We start from the raw sequence: 16,510 nt of genomic DNA on the forward strand, positions 1-16,510 counted from the left end.
ATAAAATATAAATTAATAAAATTATTGTACTAAATTATTTAAATATTTAAATATTTTTTATATTAAATAACAAATATTTTTATTTAAAATTTAAATTAAAGATGTGTACAGATGTGTGGAGCACACTCATACACTCAATACATCTTAGTCTGTTACTCCGAAATGTTGGTGAGATATTCTAATGTTTTAATACATCAGTATATATATATTTTTTTAATAATTATTTATATATAAATATATAAATAATAAAACTACTCCATATTTTAGTTATGTATTTTCTTGGGATTCGTTTCCCAGTGAAGCGGAGGCTTTAAGATGTCCCGCAGGAACAACGTAAGACGATCCGCGATTCCGCGTCGAAGCTATGTCTCGCAAACAACAATCAATAAAATGGAGTTGAGATCCTTCTTCTTCTCCTTCTCCTCTTCCTCTCCATCATCCCCTTCTTCTTCTTCTCCTTCTCCTTCTCCTCCGCCCGCCTTCTCTCCGGTGATGCCGAGCATCTCCAGGCGCCCCGCCTGAGAGCGAATCCCAAGACCATTTCTTGTGCGAGAGAGAGAGAGAGAGAGAGAGAGAGAGAGAGAGAGAGATCTATTCATTGTTGTTCGCGTTTGATCTAATGGCGTATAGGGCGGATGATGACTATGATTATCTCTTCAAGGTGGTGTTGATTGGGGACTCCGGCGTTGGGAAATCCAATCTTCTATCCAGATTCACACGCAATGAGTTCAGCCTTGAGTCTAAATCCACCATCGGCGTTGAGTTTGCCACGCGGAGCATCCATGTTGATGATAAGGTCGTCAAGGCCCAGATCTGGGATACCGCTGGTCAAGAAAGGTCTTTCCTTTTCCTGATTTCTTTGGCTTTAGATCTTGATCTGATGCGGATCATGTGCGTTTGGCTTTGGTCTTATGGTCTTGGAGCTCGGTGGTTCTTGTGCTTTTGGGGAATTTTTTTGCTTGAAATCCGTTGTGGATCTGTTTTTACTTTTTATTTATTTATTTATATATTTTGTTGCGGTGGTTTTCGTTGTTTGTTCTGTATTGTTTTCCTTGATTGTTAGGTTGAGTTTCGGCTATCCATTGTTGCTTGTTTGATTGCTTTGCATGTGATTCGGGATTGAGGTTGTGGTATTTTGACGAACATCATTTGGGTATATTACCTTGTTTTTCCATCAATAATATTCAGCTGGTTGATTTGGGTGAAGGTAAGGTAAGCTAAATGAATGTTTGTGAAATTTAGAAGGAATTCAATGTCTCTGAGAGTTCATATTTTGGAAAGTCATTGGTAAAGACATGATATTTAGGGCTAGGTATTATGGGACTTCACCCTAGCTATTATAGAGGTTGAAGTCATGGAAGGCATTAGTTTCAAACAGCAGGGCTTGGTGCAGGGGCAATGGCGGATAAGAAGTTACTCATCAATGAAGAGTTTTGAGTGTCACGAAGGTGGTAATGTGGTTGCATGATTTAGAGAACCTTGTGGCTTAAGATAGCTATATAATATATCTTCTAAAATAGCTTTCAATTGTTGCCTTTTTCTCCAGCATCTCCCTTTTGAACTGAGGTGTTGTATAGTTTCCTAATATTATATTTTGGCGCCTATGTTGTGTAACAATCATTTTTCCTTCTTTTCCATTTTCTCATATTTCTTCTTCTCTTTTGCATATACATTTTGATTGACATGATACATATAAAAACATGTTCATGTATTAGAACTTCTAGTTGCAAAAGATCTGTTATATTTTAGAAAGTTTAATGAGCCTGTTAACTTACTATTTAAGGATCAAAATGTGCGATCCACTTAGGTAAAATCTAATTCAACTTCTATAGTCATTGTTAGATTCCTTAATCCTTTTAAACTCCTTAAATTTTATTATAATAAAGCCACAACAACCTAGTGTTCGAACTCTGTATTGCGCACTTTGAAGATGCTATAAATTTAACATGATATCATTTGAACATTGTAGAACTGTAGATCTGCATCACCATAAGAATGCAGGAACTAGGAAGATCTTTTTGGTCCTATAAATCAAACTATTATATGAATTGTAAATGCAATGTATGGGAATTTTTGAGTAGTTGACGAATGCAATTGACCAATTTGAAATGGAATAGTTTACTATCTTCCATCTGCACTTCTAATGTTTGTCCATGTTTCATCTATCATTCTTTGATAAAGTTTCTGTTCTGCTGTTTCCTATTCAATATACTGTCAAGTCTCAAGCTTCTGAGACTACTTTCTCACAAGGTTCTAGCTAATGAAATGAATAGTTTTGGCACAAGTTCTAGTTTGTGTTTGCACCCTTCTCCCTTCCTTTCTGATCCTTGAATGACTTCTTTTGTAACTTTTATTTTAACTTTTTCACTTTAGTTTTGGCTTTTAACTTTTCACGAGGCTCTTTTAAGGCTCTTTATCACCTCGTTTTCTCCTCTGCTAAAATTTAATATTTGGATATTCTATTTCTTCTTTTCTACATTTTATGGCCTTCTGACTAACATTTTATTAATTATTGAGGAATTTTGATTTAATATTCCGTTCTTCATACCACACACCAGCTTTGCTAACCCAGAAGATAGCCACTTCTTCATAATCCTCACAGTATGTTTACTATTGATGAATCTCTTGAGTATCACTTTTACTAGTCAAGCTTAACATAGATTGGCCAAAACTTGAGTTTTTTGAGATTTTACATGTAAAACCTGTTCTACTATTATCATCTAATGACTATGTTCATGGTCAATCTACTATTTTTAATTATTGCCTTGTGGGTTCATGTTTAAGTTTTGTCCTTATGTGGGAACTCTATTATCAGGTCCTTCTTTAGATAGGTGCATTTTTGACTTGTGAAGGTGAAGCGCTAACTGTTCATCTTGTCTGGTGATATATTCATTATAATTCTGCAGTAAGCTTATGCTTGCAATAATTTGTGTCAGTAGTTGAAAACAAAATATTAATCATGTATTAGGAGCTATGTTCTTTAAATAGCTTCAAAGAATCCACATGAAACCAACCCCAACATACTAATAAAATAGATTATAAAAATGCTGTTTGGAAGCAATTTTGTTTTATTTTTAGAAGCAATGGAGGGTCATATTTCCATTAAAGAACAAAGGCTATCAATCATGCATACTATGTTAAACGATACTTCTGGGCTTGTCTTTTGAACTTATATTTTAAGACTGAAGATTGTCATGACTTTAGGCATAACTATAAAAGTGTTATAATGTTATTCGACTCTGCACGCACCAACTTCAAGGCATTATAATGACATGTTTGTTAGTTTATATTATTAAGTATCTGATTTAGTTAGTTAGTGATCCTCTACTCCATTGCGTATTATTACTTATGTTTGTCCACTTCCCTGGTTTGTGCTTTGTTGACTCAATTTTCGTGTGCTTTTATATAGGCAAACTTATTGTTCTTTCACAATATATAGTGTTGAAATTTTCATCCGCCCTCATTTACTTATTAATAGGTACCGAGCCATAACAAGCGCTTATTATCGTGGGGCTGTTGGTGCGCTCCTTGTCTATGATGTCACTCGTCATGTCACATTTGAGAATGTGGAGAGATGGCTGAAGGAGCTGAGGGATCACACAGACTCTAACATTGTGATCATGCTTGTTGGTAACAAGGCTGACTTGCGCCACTTGAGAGCAGTGTCCACTGAGGATGCCACAGCTTTCGCCGAGAGAGAAAACACCTTCTTCATGGAGACATCTGCCCTGGAATCACTAAATGTGGAGAAGGCCTTCACTGAAGTGCTTACCCAGATCTATCGCGTGGCCAGCCGGAAGGCACTTGATGTCGGTGATGATCCCGCAGCTCTGCCAAAGGGGCAGACAATCAATGTTGGTGGCAAGGATGATGTATCTGCTGTGAAAAAAGCTGGTTGCTGTTCAGCTTAGTTCCATATTTGAAGGACACCAGTTCTTACAATCTTCAGATAGCGGTTTTGATAGTATTTTTTTGGTTGAATTTGCTGGAATTTCACCCTGTTAAAGTTGTTCTACTTCTCTGAACAGTGTGGTAGTTAGTTTAGCACAACTTATGTGGCATATACTTTTTCTTGCTTCAGATTGTACCGAGTAACAATGTTCTTTTCTTTTCACTCTTTTTTGTTCAGTTGATTGTTTGTTCTTGTTTCACTTTTATTGCCTACTATCATTTAGAGATTTGTTTTTGAAGATTTTATTTATAAATTATAAGTTGTTATTACAGAAGTTGATTTGGTACTTGTTAACGTATCTCATTCTTGGTTTCTAGATGTGGTACTGTTAAACAGGAGAGGTTTTTCCATATTGTTTTTTTTTTTTAATTATTTGACAAAGTGGTCAAGCGACAGAGTCAGGGGCATGCACCCTCACTTGAAGACGTGGGACTCGGGTGACAAGTCTGAGCCCCGCGTCAGTGCGATTTAATTTCGGAGAAATGAAATTTCTCTATTTCACTCAACCTCAAGGTGGAATTGTGTTACTGAGCTATGAATTCATTGGTTTTTTTTTTATTTTTTTTATTTTTATTTTTTATTGGAATAAGTAAACTAGAATAACATAATTGTGTAGATTTCTTCATTTTTATTATATATATATATATATATTAATTTTGTTTAGTTTCGTTTGAAATATGACCCACCGTCGATTATAAAAAATGTACAGCAAAAGAAATTATTTCTTAAGGGAGACAAAAGCATACGATTGTCAAATATTTTGTTTATTTTTTATTTCTACTATTAGTACCAAGTGGTGGGAAAAAGAAAAGAAAGAGAAAATAGTAGATAAGATACATATGATTAAAATAATTTGAAAAGCTTGTCTCACAACGGATGCAGCCGAGATGTTGACTGAAGATAACAGTTTTGATTTTTTTAGAAATTATATAGTTTAAATTTTAAAACAAAACAATGAAATTTATTCCATAATTTCCAGCACACTGAATTCTTCCATTCAATGTCTAAAATTAATTCTTGGGTTACTCTCCCAGAGGATTTATATTCATTAGTAGAAAATGCCATACAATTCTCATCTGTCAACAATTTATGAGCATAAAGTGGGTGATGAACCAACAATTTCTGTGACAATTGAACCAAAATGTTTTCTATACACAGCAAATTTTTCACCCTCAAAATTTTTGAGGGTCAATGTATGAAGGGACAACAATTTTTGTCCACTCAAAGTATTTACAACATTTCATTGAACAAGTTCATCAAACAAATACATTAAAGATAGTTCATGAACATCTTCACTTATCTCTTTTATCTGTGTCAAGAGCTGATGTTTTGCAGATTGGGCATATGTTCTTCACCAACAGCCATTGTTTTACGCAATCCGCGTGGTACTTGTGACCACAATCCAAAGTTCCCAGTCTCTCATTTTCCTCGAACTCCACCTGACAAGCCGAAAATCATCAATCCATAAGTGAACATCAAATCATAATATAAATTTGAAGTTCATGTGGTTCTATGAGTTGTTTTGTGATACTTGGATCTCTGAGAACACATTAATTCATTCCAGGAGAGCAAGCAAACTCATATACTAGTAAAATCATCATTTCATGGGTATAAATGATCCAAAGGATTCCGGAAATACCTGGCATATAGGGCAGGTTTCATTTTCTGGAGTGAAATTGGACAATTGATCAGATTGTGAAGACGCCAACTGCGGTGTGTGCATACTTGTCTTCAAATTATTTAGAATTGACTGTTCTGTCAAACCAGTGTTGACATCACCAATCCGCTCTTCCAAGGCTAATAGTTCCTGAAGTGGTAGGTAGTTGATGGCTTCGATAAGAAATTTAGAATAACAAAAAGAGACAATTAAGTAGCTTTGTTGTGTTTCTTATGCAAGCTCGTTCTATAATCCTTAATTTGAAGTCAGAGTTGCCAGCAATATATTTGAAAAGAAATGGTACAGGGGAGATCAAAACTACAGCAAATGCATCTTCAACGAAAAACATGTATAGGCAACAAGTAGAAAGACCTAAGACAGTAATTTATTTCTGTTTACCTCGTAAGTCATATTGTCTATATCCAGTCTCATATCTCTGTGCCGATCAATAGCATCCTCAATGCCATAAATTTCTGAAAACTCTGCCACTGCAGCATCCTGCGAGAACAAAGGAATAAATTTCAACATAGGCATGACCAAGGGCACTCAATGGTATAACCTCTGGAACATTTTATTCAGTATTCAGTCACAAGCATTTAACAGTTCATTGAGAATAGTTTCACGTTCAACGGTGTTTAAACAGTATCTTGTTGTGAAGAAAGAGAAGTAGCAGTTAGTTAATGATGGTGTTGGAAATAGGTGCAGTAGCATTGGAAAGGATAGTATCCTAAATAACACTCTTGTAAATACAAGATGTAATTATTCTTTCACATGCATAAATTCCAGCCTGCTGACTACCCAATCACTGCAGCGATTCTTAGAAATCTCTCCTAAGTCTCTAGTCTATTCTCAAGTGTAGCAAACTAGAAAATCAACTTAGGAACTGAAATTCAGATTCCAGAAGATAAATTCTAACGTTGGTTTGCTGCTAGTTTCATTCATGTTTCCAGAAAGAAATGCTAGTTTCATTCATTTTTTTACATAAGAGAAATTTATTCAAATTTCAAATAAAAGCCTTCATTTTCATCAATATCACAATATGACCTGTGAACCTAACGTTTAAAAGACCTAGACAAGGAGTATTCTATGCAACAGAGACATTAAATGATACCAATTCTATTAAATATGAAGTGTAAACAATGAGGAAAAAAAATATTTGAATTGGCTAAAATTATGGAGAAAGTAAGCAGCATATCTCCATTAATAAATTAAGTAAAAAGGAAGATATAGTGTATAAAACGTTTCAGAGCAAAAGAAGGCAATGTGATGGCCGAAGGTATATCAAAATACATAAAACTTTTCCTAGTTAATGTGTAACGATGTCAAAGGTACTATATGAAGAACATGACGAATACTATATCAGAAATGATATATAATGCAAAATGAAGAAATAAGTAGAAATTTTAGGAAAGATTCAAGACATGTTTTAATCCACAAGGCATGAAATGAAAAGTAAATAAATTTAAGGTAAACCTCTGGTGATAGAATCCTCAAATTTCTCTGGTTGACTTCCACAGCTGTTGGGAGTTGCTGCCAAGAAGTCCTATATATCAGCTCACTGCTGGATGGGAAAGGCAGGAATCTGTAACTGGAATTCAGAGCATCCAATGAAGGATTTACAAGGCCAGGGTACAAATTATGAAATGGGAGTTGATATGGAGATCCAGGGATATGTGTATGATGCCCAGTACTCTGCATTTGCACATTTTGTGCAGGAACTAGTCCAACTGGATGATGGAAGTTAGGAATAGGTGCAGGATGGGGAGGAATGGCAGCATTTTCACCAAGTAGATTTCTCTGATGTCCTTGCACGTCAAAATTCACCATCTCTGCATCCCTTGAGTTAGGACATCTTCCTGAAGAAAAAGACATACCAATCAACAAAGTCATTTACAAGTGAACTTATAATTTTTTAAGGAAGTTCTACAATCCACTGAGATAATTCAGTCAGTTAAACTGAAGAACATCAGTTCAGTACAAGTGAAACAGAAAAAACCAATACTTTCTATAGATTTGGACAATGGAAGAGAGGCATATAAAACAAAAGGTCTCATTCAAAAAAATAAAAAAAAGGGCGGGGGGGTGGCAAACTTCCAAAAGCGAGAAAGATCAACAGAAGCTGCAAAGAAGTATCCTGTCCCTTTAGCAAAAGATCAATCAGTTGCTTAGCAGACACATTGCAATACCATTAATGCAAAGATGGATAACTATTTAAGGAAGGCATCAGACAACAGTAAATGACTTCAAGCAAAACTCAAGTCAGAATCTATACTTCAATTTTAAACATATCCTAAGGAGTATGAACACAACTATCTTAACAAATGATGAAAAAGCAAATTTAATGGACACCATTTTGAGTGGAGCATGTAATTGAAAATCAAAATTCGCCTGCAGGGAGACTAACAATAAGAGCAAAAGCTTTCTTAAATAAAACTTACTAACCTCGCAAATGAGTCATTAAATGAGGATTGGTCCAATTGGAATGCCTTGCTTCACCAACATAACCCCCATGAAACTGTTCAACACATGAATTGTTGGTAGCTTGGAAAGTCTGACTCATAAAATCCCCTTGAACTAAAATAGTTATTATGATGTAGTATGGCAAGCTCAGGCTGATGGCCGTCAAAGGTAGACCTGGTCCGCATACTTCTGTGAGATCTTTCTGCGGTTGGTAAAATGACATTCCCCATGTATCCAGGAGGGGTGACACAAGTGGAATTGGACAAGTTGAAGCAGTATTCATGTGTCCCATGCCACTGCGGTTGTCCAGAATTTAGAGAAAGATAAGGCGAAGAAACACTTACACTTGAGCTCATACACCTATTGATATCAGCATAGTTTCCAGGCATCATTTCTGCATTCTTTCTTTTGCAGGATCCTCTGTCACTATCAGCAAAATAGTTCTGCATACCAAAGCCACTTGCATTTACCCCAACCAATCTACTAGCACCTGAGTATGGTATGCCGTCAGCATTTCCATCATTCTGGAAGGCAGAGAAAAATCTGCTAGAGGATGAAGGATGACTATCAAAATTCGATGGAGAAGGACCAGCAAAAATCATATTTGCAGCATGACTGTGATTGTGAAGAATGCCATGAGAATTTCCATAGAGCATGTCTCTATCAACATGGTCTCGGACTTGGTTATGATTAGGATCTGGATTATGCCCTGCGATTGTCATTGCTGGACACATACTTTGATTTGGAAAGTCCACAGTACAGCTTTGAGATATGCACGTATCTTGATAAAAATGGAGTTGGCCATGCTCTGCTTCCAAAAATGGCATCTGATAAGTACAATGCATGTGCCGTTGCCCCATGCTAGGACAGAAGTTTTCAGAACTCCAAAATAGAGAAATGATCCAGCTGGAAATAGATGGTATTCTAATCTTGGAGACTTAAAGCTGCTTCCTGATGCAAACAAAAGCAAGTGACACAAGACTTAGGATGATTACTAAAGAAACATTACAAGTAAAGATATGCAGCAGCGACATTTGCTGCACCGTGTATAATTGAACCTGTTCGACCACTACAAAAGTCTTTTTATACCAATTCATAAAGTTTGCAGAAACCTAGCTCTTTGAAGAGTTGATGAGACTGACACACTAAACTTTTTAATCTAAGAGACTTCTACGGTTCTGCCATGAATATTCCACTCATTCAAATTCCTTGGCTCTATCTAACACCACAAACAAAAAAAAGACAACAACAATAAGAACACTTTATCATCACCGACATCACTGATAAACAAGGTTACACTTTACATTGAGTATCCAAGGCATCAGAATTCGGAGCTATAAAAAAATAAGGGAGTGCTATGGTTCAACTGTTTTATTGTAAGGGAATTTCTAAACAGAAGTTCAAACAAAAATATGAAAGTATGCTTTTGTTAAAAATCACTTCCTAGGCATATCATTCAAGAGCAAAACTTGATTTTTCAAGGAAGAAGGTGAAATTAAGACTTTTTCCTACTTTCATAACTAAGTAATTGATGACAAATGACCAAGAATTGCAGTGCAATAAATTTAATTGTCGCATTTTACAATGATGTTTCAATAAGAATATCTACTAAAACCATTGACAAACCGATACATAGCTGAGACACTGCTCTCAAAACCTCTCAATTATCCTATATTCTTTCTAAAACAAAAATTCTCACAGCATAGTCATCTTCATCCAAAAAAAAAACTTTGATCCACTTGCTCTAATTCAAATCACCCACAACTGAAAACACACAAACATACAACATAAGAGCACCAATTATTGTTTAGAAACACAAATTAATCCCCATTTTCTATCTACCAACCAAAACAAAACCAAAAAGCGAGGAGAACATCAATAAAAAAATTCAACAACATTACCTCAAAACAGATTCCAGTTTTCAAATGAGGCTCATTCTCAAACCAAAAAACGAAACATTGTCTCAATCATACACACATCGAGATCGCACTTCTCAAAACAAAGCAAGAAACCAAAATCTCAAGGTAAAAATAAAAAAAATGAAAATCAGACACGCAAATTTAAACAAAAAATCAAACACAAAATAACAAGTAAAGAATCTGGGATCGAGAGTACTCACGGGTTTCCTCAGCACCAAATCGCGATTTCGTGATAGCATCCCCCCCAACGAGAAACCCAAGCTGGAAATTCGTTCCGTATGGCGGGGGTGATTCACAACCAGGCAACGAAGCGAATGGGGCGTGGTTTCCAATTATTATTATTTATTTATTTTATTTATTTATTTTTTTGGGTTTTTTTAGAAAAGAGAGAAAAAAAGAAGAAGAGATTAGTTTTTTAAGGGAAACAGTGTTTGTGATTGGATAAACAATTGCATGCCAAAAGCCCGGGATTGCCACGTCGGATGAGGTGGGCCCACACAAAGCGAGCCTTTTACGTCCACATGAAAGAAATCGTGTTGTTGTTTTTCACGTGTAACAGACGGTTGGGATTGCGTCTCCAACTCCCCCGCCCATGCTTTCATGTTTCTTTTCTTTTTTTTTTAATATGTATATTTTTTTTTTGGTTGAAAGTTTATGTTTGATGGGTTTTAATTAAAAAAAAATATAGTTTTAATCAATTAAAACAGTCTCATTGTTTATGGAGATTTAAATGGGAGGTTTTCCAAAATTTCCAGAAAAAAAGTCGCTCGGAAAGCCAATTTTATCAACGAGTTAACGAACATTTGAACATTTTGCGATTTTTGGAGGGTAAAGTATCAGCTAGTAGCATGAAACGTTTCAGTAAGTATAACGTTAGTAATACATCATTTTTTTGAACGACGTGGCTAGTAAAAACTTATCTCCGGTCGATTACTCGTACCACATTTCATATTTGGAGGGCTTCCCGACGAAAGTCTCGAAGTTGACGTCCGATGTGGATGGGCTCTATAATTAGCCCACCCTCAAGACTTTCGTCGGGAAATAACCCCCAAACATGAAATCGTGGCTACTGAGATGACGAGAGTTTTCAGTCGCTACCACATCGTTATAAAAAAAGTATGTGACCATAACATTATACTTACGAAACATTTGTGGCCACCACTGATACTTACCCCAATTTTGGATGTTTCCCATATCTGTGGATTCATATTCTCCGACATTATCATCTTTAAAGAGACAAATGGACCAAAACTCATGGGATATGAGCAAAGTCCTGTCTAAATAAAGGGAGAGAAGAAGCACATAAGATGGGTGCCAAAACCAATCTATTTATTTTGGGAACAAAACATACAAATATGAAAATATATCATGAACTGCAGATGCATGCATCCTGTCAAAACAAGACCAAATGCAATGTTTGCTTATAATCATCCAAGTCTTACCAAGAGAATAAGTCATGTCTCCAGTACCAAAGCTAGGTAGGCTGTGGGGGTATTGCATTTCCTCAGCATACAAATACTAAATTAACTTGATACGTGATGATAAGTCACAATCCATGCATCATTTGTCTCGCATGGAATGTTCATATTAGCGTTTGAAATTCTTAAAAATTCTTAAGTATAAACATATTACATAAACACCATGACATTTGTCATTGTTATTTTGCAAACGGGTGCGAGCATACTGTGTTCAATACATACCCGTGATGCATACACAATGTTTTGCGCAAGGTTGAGAGTGTTCACTTGCGAGCTTCTGCCTTCTTCAGTTCTTTTGCTGGAAAGATGTAAGAAGTAATTAGTAACACATTGTGATCATCCATACTGTCATATTTTCTTATCTTTTTACTGGCTAATAAAAGCATATTCCTTGGTATAACTACAACACAAGGCTGTGTTGCAGTTATTGAGATGCCAAGATAGGCACATTAATGTGTTTAATAGGAGAAGGTTTCATGCCACTAATGAAGAATCTTCAATAAAGAATTGGTAGTTGCACCAAAATGGAGTCAAGTTACCAACTACCAAACTACATATCATGGACCACACCAAAAAGTAAATTGACATTCTATGAATATTTAGAGGATCGAAAAGCACTTACGAAAATATAGTGCAAAATAAAAACAAAATGGTGAACTCTAGTGGAGAAAACATAATGCATGAAAAAAATATCAAATCACTTACCCTATGCTAAAGGATGAAAATGGTTCATAAAGAAGTTGAAATATCATTCTTGCAAAAGGCTAAACAGCTACCATAGTACAGATACAAATGATTGCCATGAGAACATAGAATTTACCAGCTTTCTCTTCTTCTCTTTTCTTTGCAGCCTCAGCTCTTTGCTGCCTTATCAAATTCAGACGCTCTGCAGCAACAAGCTATCATCAGACAGTTGGCTCAAAATTTGGTGTTAAAATGGTACTTTTAAAAGGATACTGTAACTCAGTAATGGGCTATAATATATTGATATTGAAAAAAAAAACCTTTTAACCTCTACAGATGGGACTGACAGATTCACCCAATTTAAATAAAACCTTTTTAACGGTAGCTGTTTCTAAGCTTGATTGCTAGAGATCCAACACAAATTTCCAATCAAATTTGAACCAACACAAAGTTCCAATCAAAATTTGAATAACATATAAAAAAGTTGAATCGGTAACATAAACACTAGTCACATTAACTTGAATTAGAAGAAACTCAGCACACCAGATAATTATTTAGCAACCACTATTTTATCGCCTTCTCTTAGGTTCAAATGTTGGTAGTATGAAGACAACATCTAGTTTCAATGTATTGATAAAAAAAAAGGCCCACTCAACCTCTGAATCTGCCACCACTATTTTAATAAAACACAATATCAAACATCACACTGGAAATATATGGAGAGATGGAAAGTAAGATAGTTCCTCAATAATTTACCTAAATCTTTTACGGGCCTGTTCTGTCTTCCCTTGTTCCTGCAGCCGCATATAACGTTCATGAGCTTTTTGTTTCTCTATTTCCTCTCTGTGAAAAAAACCAGAACCAGAATGTTAATATGATTGTCTAAGCCAAACAATGCAGGTAAGACATAGCATCTGATTAAGAAATCAGGGAAGAACTCAAGTTTCTATTGAAATGCTTTTCTGAGAAATCAATGAAGTTCAACATCAAGAACAGTTCAAAGTTGCATACCAAATTGAAAGTAGAAACCCAGAAACAACCAGGTAACCTTTGCTTTTCAAGAAATTCAGCAAATAAATATTCACACCACTGAAGATAACTCCACAAGGAGAAGTCCAGGTTCCAGGTTATTCATTGAACAATAAGGATATTCATAAAAATAATTATTTCATAAGTCAGCTGGTACTGGAAACATAAAAAATTGTCAATAGCTAAAATTGATCTAATAGACCAATCACCAGCTCAGCTTACAGAAGATGTTTTGTAGGATAGCCTCAATAAATCTTTATTTTGTTTTTTAATCATTAGAATCACTGGATTAAATTTTCAGAAATAGGTTTTGGGTATTTATTTGTTGTTCTGGTGTGTGCTTGCGTTATGACTTAAACAGCACATATGGCATGGTAGCAAATGCATCAAGACTCAGGAGGTTCAGCCTAAGTCACAGTTAAACAAGGACAAACGAAATACAAGACTTTTAACACACAAAAAAGCACAAAAGCACACAGATAACAGCTTCTGCATACCTTTCACGCCTAGAGAGCTCTGGTGTTTTATCAAGCTGCAGAAACACAACATTTTTTGGTCAATTAAAAAATTATTTTCTTCTTGTAAAAATAGAAAAAATTAAGAGCCCAAAGTACTATAGGAAATCATTGAACTTCGAGTCAGAGAGAAAAAGAAAGAAGATAGTCTAACTTACATCTGCATCTTTGGCTTTCAAGTTTTTTGGTCTTACAAGGTTTGGATTTGCAGTTTCAATAATACCCTGTGTCCCTTTACTCCTCTGTAATGAGAAATGTTATCATGCAGATAGTGAGAGCGACATAACTGCATGACTGCATGATGGTAATGTATCAAGTAAAACATTGCAGGAAAACATCATGATTACTGAAAAAAAAGGAACCTCAATTTCTTCTTCTTCGGATTCTTCTTCCTCTCCTGATTCATCTCTTACTTCATCTTCTGCTTGTTCCTGTTGGATGTTATAAAAAATTAAGCCCACACCACTGCTGACATGGCATTGATAACAGACAGATTTTAAGATTTCACAAGAGAGGTATAATTAAATCCTCAGTTAGCCATTGCATATGTCGTACACTGCTCATTTTCAAAACCAAGCATGCTCTTCACCATCAACAATTAACAAATGGAATAACCTAACCGCAATATTTTTAGCAAATAAAAAAAAACATTTATCCATATATATCTCAATCTGGGAAGGAAACAAAAAAACCAGTTCTGAGTTAGATGACTACTATAGGCAAAAAAATCTTATGGTAGGAAGCATATCAGTTATTCAGGTCGGACTTGTCCAAAGGGAGACAAATAGAATGATGCAATCAAAAGTAAATGATGTTTTCATGAGCGAACACTGCTGGTTTTTCTTTTTTTTTGTTTTTTCTTTTGTGTGTGTCTGTGTGTGTGTGTTTGTAATGTACTGGTGTAAAGGAACACATTTCATACTAATCACTGTTAGAAAATTCAAGTATCTTGATGTACTATCCATAAAAGTCAATGCTCAATAGTAGGTTTTGTGTTTGCCTTCAATGGCTTGTCTAGTTATGCTAGTTAATTAGATGACCTACAACTTTTGACTTTGTTTAAAGCCACATTTTCCAATAAGCTGATGTTTTACTCAGAAGGTTCGCAAAGAGAAGTTGAGCAATTGGTTTCCATGCATTTATAAGTCATCCTCTAATGACTAATACTGATGGTCATAAATTCTTAGAGATTGCATTCACTTTGCACTTAAAACCAAATCCAAGTAATCCTGAAAATATAGCATTTAACAATGAAAGTTGACTCCCAAGTATAATACTGGCTTTTTTGAGAATCAATTCCGACCCAGTTTGACACTACTCAAGAAAGTTATTACACAAAAATTAATTATGTTATGTAACTAAAAATATTATTTTGCGGTTGAGCAAAAATACAAGCTAAGGAAATGCAAATACTTGATATCAGTCTGCAATTTCAGCATGTAGCAGTTAAGATTAATACAAAAAGATAAGAATGCTTACTTGCTTAAATGTGCGAGGACGGGCTGAAGTACCAGCAACTGCAATTATTTGTGACCATAATAGTAAAAATAAGCAAAAGGGAGCAAAGATTTATATCTAACTGAGATGCAAGAAAGGGGAATCATGTTAAAAAAAATGTCTTTCAAGACCACAATTATTTTTTTGTGTAATGAGAAAATTGGAGAATGTTTAGACTTTGTGCCTTTCATGAAGACAAAAGACAAACTTATGATATATCTTTCAAGGCATATATACCAAAACTCATAATTAAAAGAGACAGTTCAAACAAGATGGTCATTTTCTTCCTCTTTTCTTTATCTTCCAATGAGGTGGTTTATTGAATGAATTATGTGGCATCCATCAAGCCTTCTAACAATTACACTCGCCCTGCCCACTGTGCCATATATTCTGTCTAGCATGGGACTTAGTGTAATTATTAGCATGTTTTAGATACCAAGGGGCTCTCCACCACTGATAGTGGGCTCTTTGAACTCAATAATATTCCACCATAACTGAGATTCCATACCAAAGCATCTTTACTTGCATACCAAATTCCTTACCAAAAATCATCACAAATCCCCTCCACAAATCCAAGCCTCAAAAGTAGGCCCCGGAAATGCCCGAGCTTTTTCCTTTTTTTTTTTTCAATAAAATTCATGTATGCATACTTGCTCCCAAGGTTCCAAGCTCCCAATTAGTCTCGCTAAATGAAAAAAAAAAAATTTGCGAGCAAATAACATCGCCGAAAAGCACAAGCTACAAGCCGAGCAAAAACAAATAAACTCATCAAAACAAAAACATCAAATCAACCAAAATAACCATCCATCTACAAAGATTTGTCGACAAAACAACTATTCTAAGATTATCACCACAGAAAACTCAACAAAAGCAAATCCAATCCAATTGGCAAACAAAAACAAATCAAGAAATTGAGATCCAAATCAAAACAAGAACCCAAGAAATCACAGGTCCAATTCAAACAGAAATAAAGAGATTAACCAAGCATCTTACTCATCTCCTCCGGGGTAGAGAAGTTCCTGCGACCCGTGGGCTTGCCCTTGAACTTCCCCCTCCCCATTATCGAGAACTCGTACTAAAGACAAAGGATTCGAGATCAAAGAGAAGGAGGAGAAGAAGAGCTCGTCTCGCTTGGCGTCTCAAACCCTACTGCGCCTCTCGGGAAGGGAACCTCTTTCTTTTTCTCGCGCGAAGAATCTGATCCGAGGGAATCGCACGAATCTTAAAGCACTTTTCCGGAGGGTTACTAGGTAAAGTTCTGGTAATTGATAACCGTTGAGATAGAGATTGTTGGCTGATCCGACGGCTCTGATACAAAG

General features: G+C 35.6%; 3 protein-coding genes across 5 annotated transcripts; 1 reads left to right on the forward strand and 2 right to left on the reverse strand.

The window, feature by feature from the left end:
• The first annotated feature begins 356 nt into the window (after positions 1 to 356).
• Positions 357 to 4,151, forward strand: LOC120256067 (ras-related protein RABA1f-like). Its single transcript, XM_039263832.1, has 2 exons — positions 357 to 837; positions 3,479 to 4,151. The coding sequence occupies exons 1-2, from the start codon at positions 620 to 622 to the stop codon at positions 3,909 to 3,911; spliced, it is 651 nt and encodes a 216-aa protein (XP_039119766.1). The 5' UTR covers positions 357 to 619; the 3' UTR covers positions 3,912 to 4,151.
• Positions 4,152 to 5,060: 909 nt separating this feature from the next.
• LOC120256074 (probable E3 ubiquitin-protein ligase ZFP1) lies at positions 5,061 to 10,314 on the reverse strand. 2 transcript variants are annotated; one of them, XM_039263841.1, is made up of 6 exons: positions 10,189 to 10,314; positions 8,052 to 9,020; positions 7,083 to 7,465; positions 6,009 to 6,107; positions 5,592 to 5,759; positions 5,061 to 5,391 (listed from the first exon to the last, which is right to left on the reverse strand). In XM_039263841.1, the coding sequence occupies exons 2-6, from the start codon at positions 8,359 to 8,361 to the stop codon at positions 5,245 to 5,247; spliced, it is 1,107 nt and encodes a 368-aa protein (XP_039119775.1). In that variant the 5' UTR covers positions 8,362 to 9,020; positions 10,189 to 10,314; the 3' UTR covers positions 5,061 to 5,244. The 2 variants fall into 2 exon arrangements, with proteins under 2 accessions (XP_039119775.1, XP_039119776.1); XM_039263842.1 differs by lacking the exon at positions 10,189 to 10,314 and adding an exon at positions 9,971 to 10,080.
• Positions 10,315 to 11,524: 1,210 nt separating this feature from the next.
• On the reverse strand, positions 11,525 to 16,396 carry LOC120256073 (28 kDa heat- and acid-stable phosphoprotein). 2 transcript variants are annotated; one of them, XM_039263840.1, is made up of 8 exons: positions 16,185 to 16,396; positions 15,174 to 15,211; positions 14,057 to 14,125; positions 13,853 to 13,936; positions 13,677 to 13,711; positions 12,910 to 12,993; positions 12,287 to 12,354; positions 11,525 to 11,764 (listed from the first exon to the last, which is right to left on the reverse strand). In XM_039263840.1, the coding sequence occupies exons 1-8, from the start codon at positions 16,249 to 16,251 to the stop codon at positions 11,730 to 11,732; spliced, it is 480 nt and encodes a 159-aa protein (XP_039119774.1). In that variant the 5' UTR covers positions 16,252 to 16,396; the 3' UTR covers positions 11,525 to 11,729. The 2 variants fall into 2 exon arrangements, with proteins under 2 accessions (XP_039119774.1, XP_039119773.1); XM_039263839.1 differs by having other exon boundaries at positions 12,287 to 12,352; positions 12,907 to 12,993; positions 16,185 to 16,392.
• Between the last annotated feature and the right edge of the window lie 114 nt (positions 16,397 to 16,510).

This window comes from Dioscorea cayenensis, unplaced genomic scaffold (genome assembly GCF_009730915.1).
Source record: "Dioscorea cayenensis subsp. rotundata cultivar TDr96_F1 unplaced genomic scaffold, TDr96_F1_v2_PseudoChromosome.rev07_lg8_w22 25.fasta BLBR01001280.1, whole genome shotgun sequence".
In the NCBI taxonomy this organism is placed as follows: Eukaryota; Viridiplantae; Streptophyta; class Magnoliopsida; order Dioscoreales; family Dioscoreaceae; genus Dioscorea; species Dioscorea cayenensis.

Bases quoted from the DNA above. Each gene is read 5' to 3' on its own strand.
- LOC120256067 (XM_039263832.1), top strand. From the start codon at position 620: ATGGCGTATAGGGCGGATGATGACTATGATTATCTCTTCAAGGTGGTG. The intron at 838-3,478 runs GTCTTTCCTTTT...ACTTATTAATAG, and splicing joins GATACCGCTGGTCAAGAAAG to GTACCGAGCCATAACAAGCG.
- LOC120256074 (XM_039263841.1), bottom strand. From the start codon at position 8,361: ATGGGACACATGAATACTGCTTCAACTTGTCCAATTCCACTTGTGTCA. The intron at 6,108-7,082 runs GTTTACCTTAAA...TTGTTCTCGCAG, and splicing joins TGAGGATTCTATCACCAGAG to GATGCTGCAGTGGCAGAGTT. The intron at 5,760-6,008 runs GTAAACAGAAAT...CTACCACTTCAG, and splicing joins TAGACAATATGACTTACGAG to GAACTATTAGCCTTGGAAGA.
- LOC120256073 (XM_039263840.1), bottom strand. From the start codon at position 16,251: ATGGGGAGGGGGAAGTTCAAGGGCAAGCCCACGGGTCGCAGGAACTTC. The intron at 15,212-16,184 runs GTAAGATGCTTG...AAATAATTGCAG, and splicing joins CTCTACCCCGGAGGAGATGA to TTGCTGGTACTTCAGCCCGT. The intron at 13,712-13,852 runs GTAAGTTAGACT...GTGTTTCTGCAG, and splicing joins TGAAAGCCAAAGATGCAGAT to CTTGATAAAACACCAGAGCT.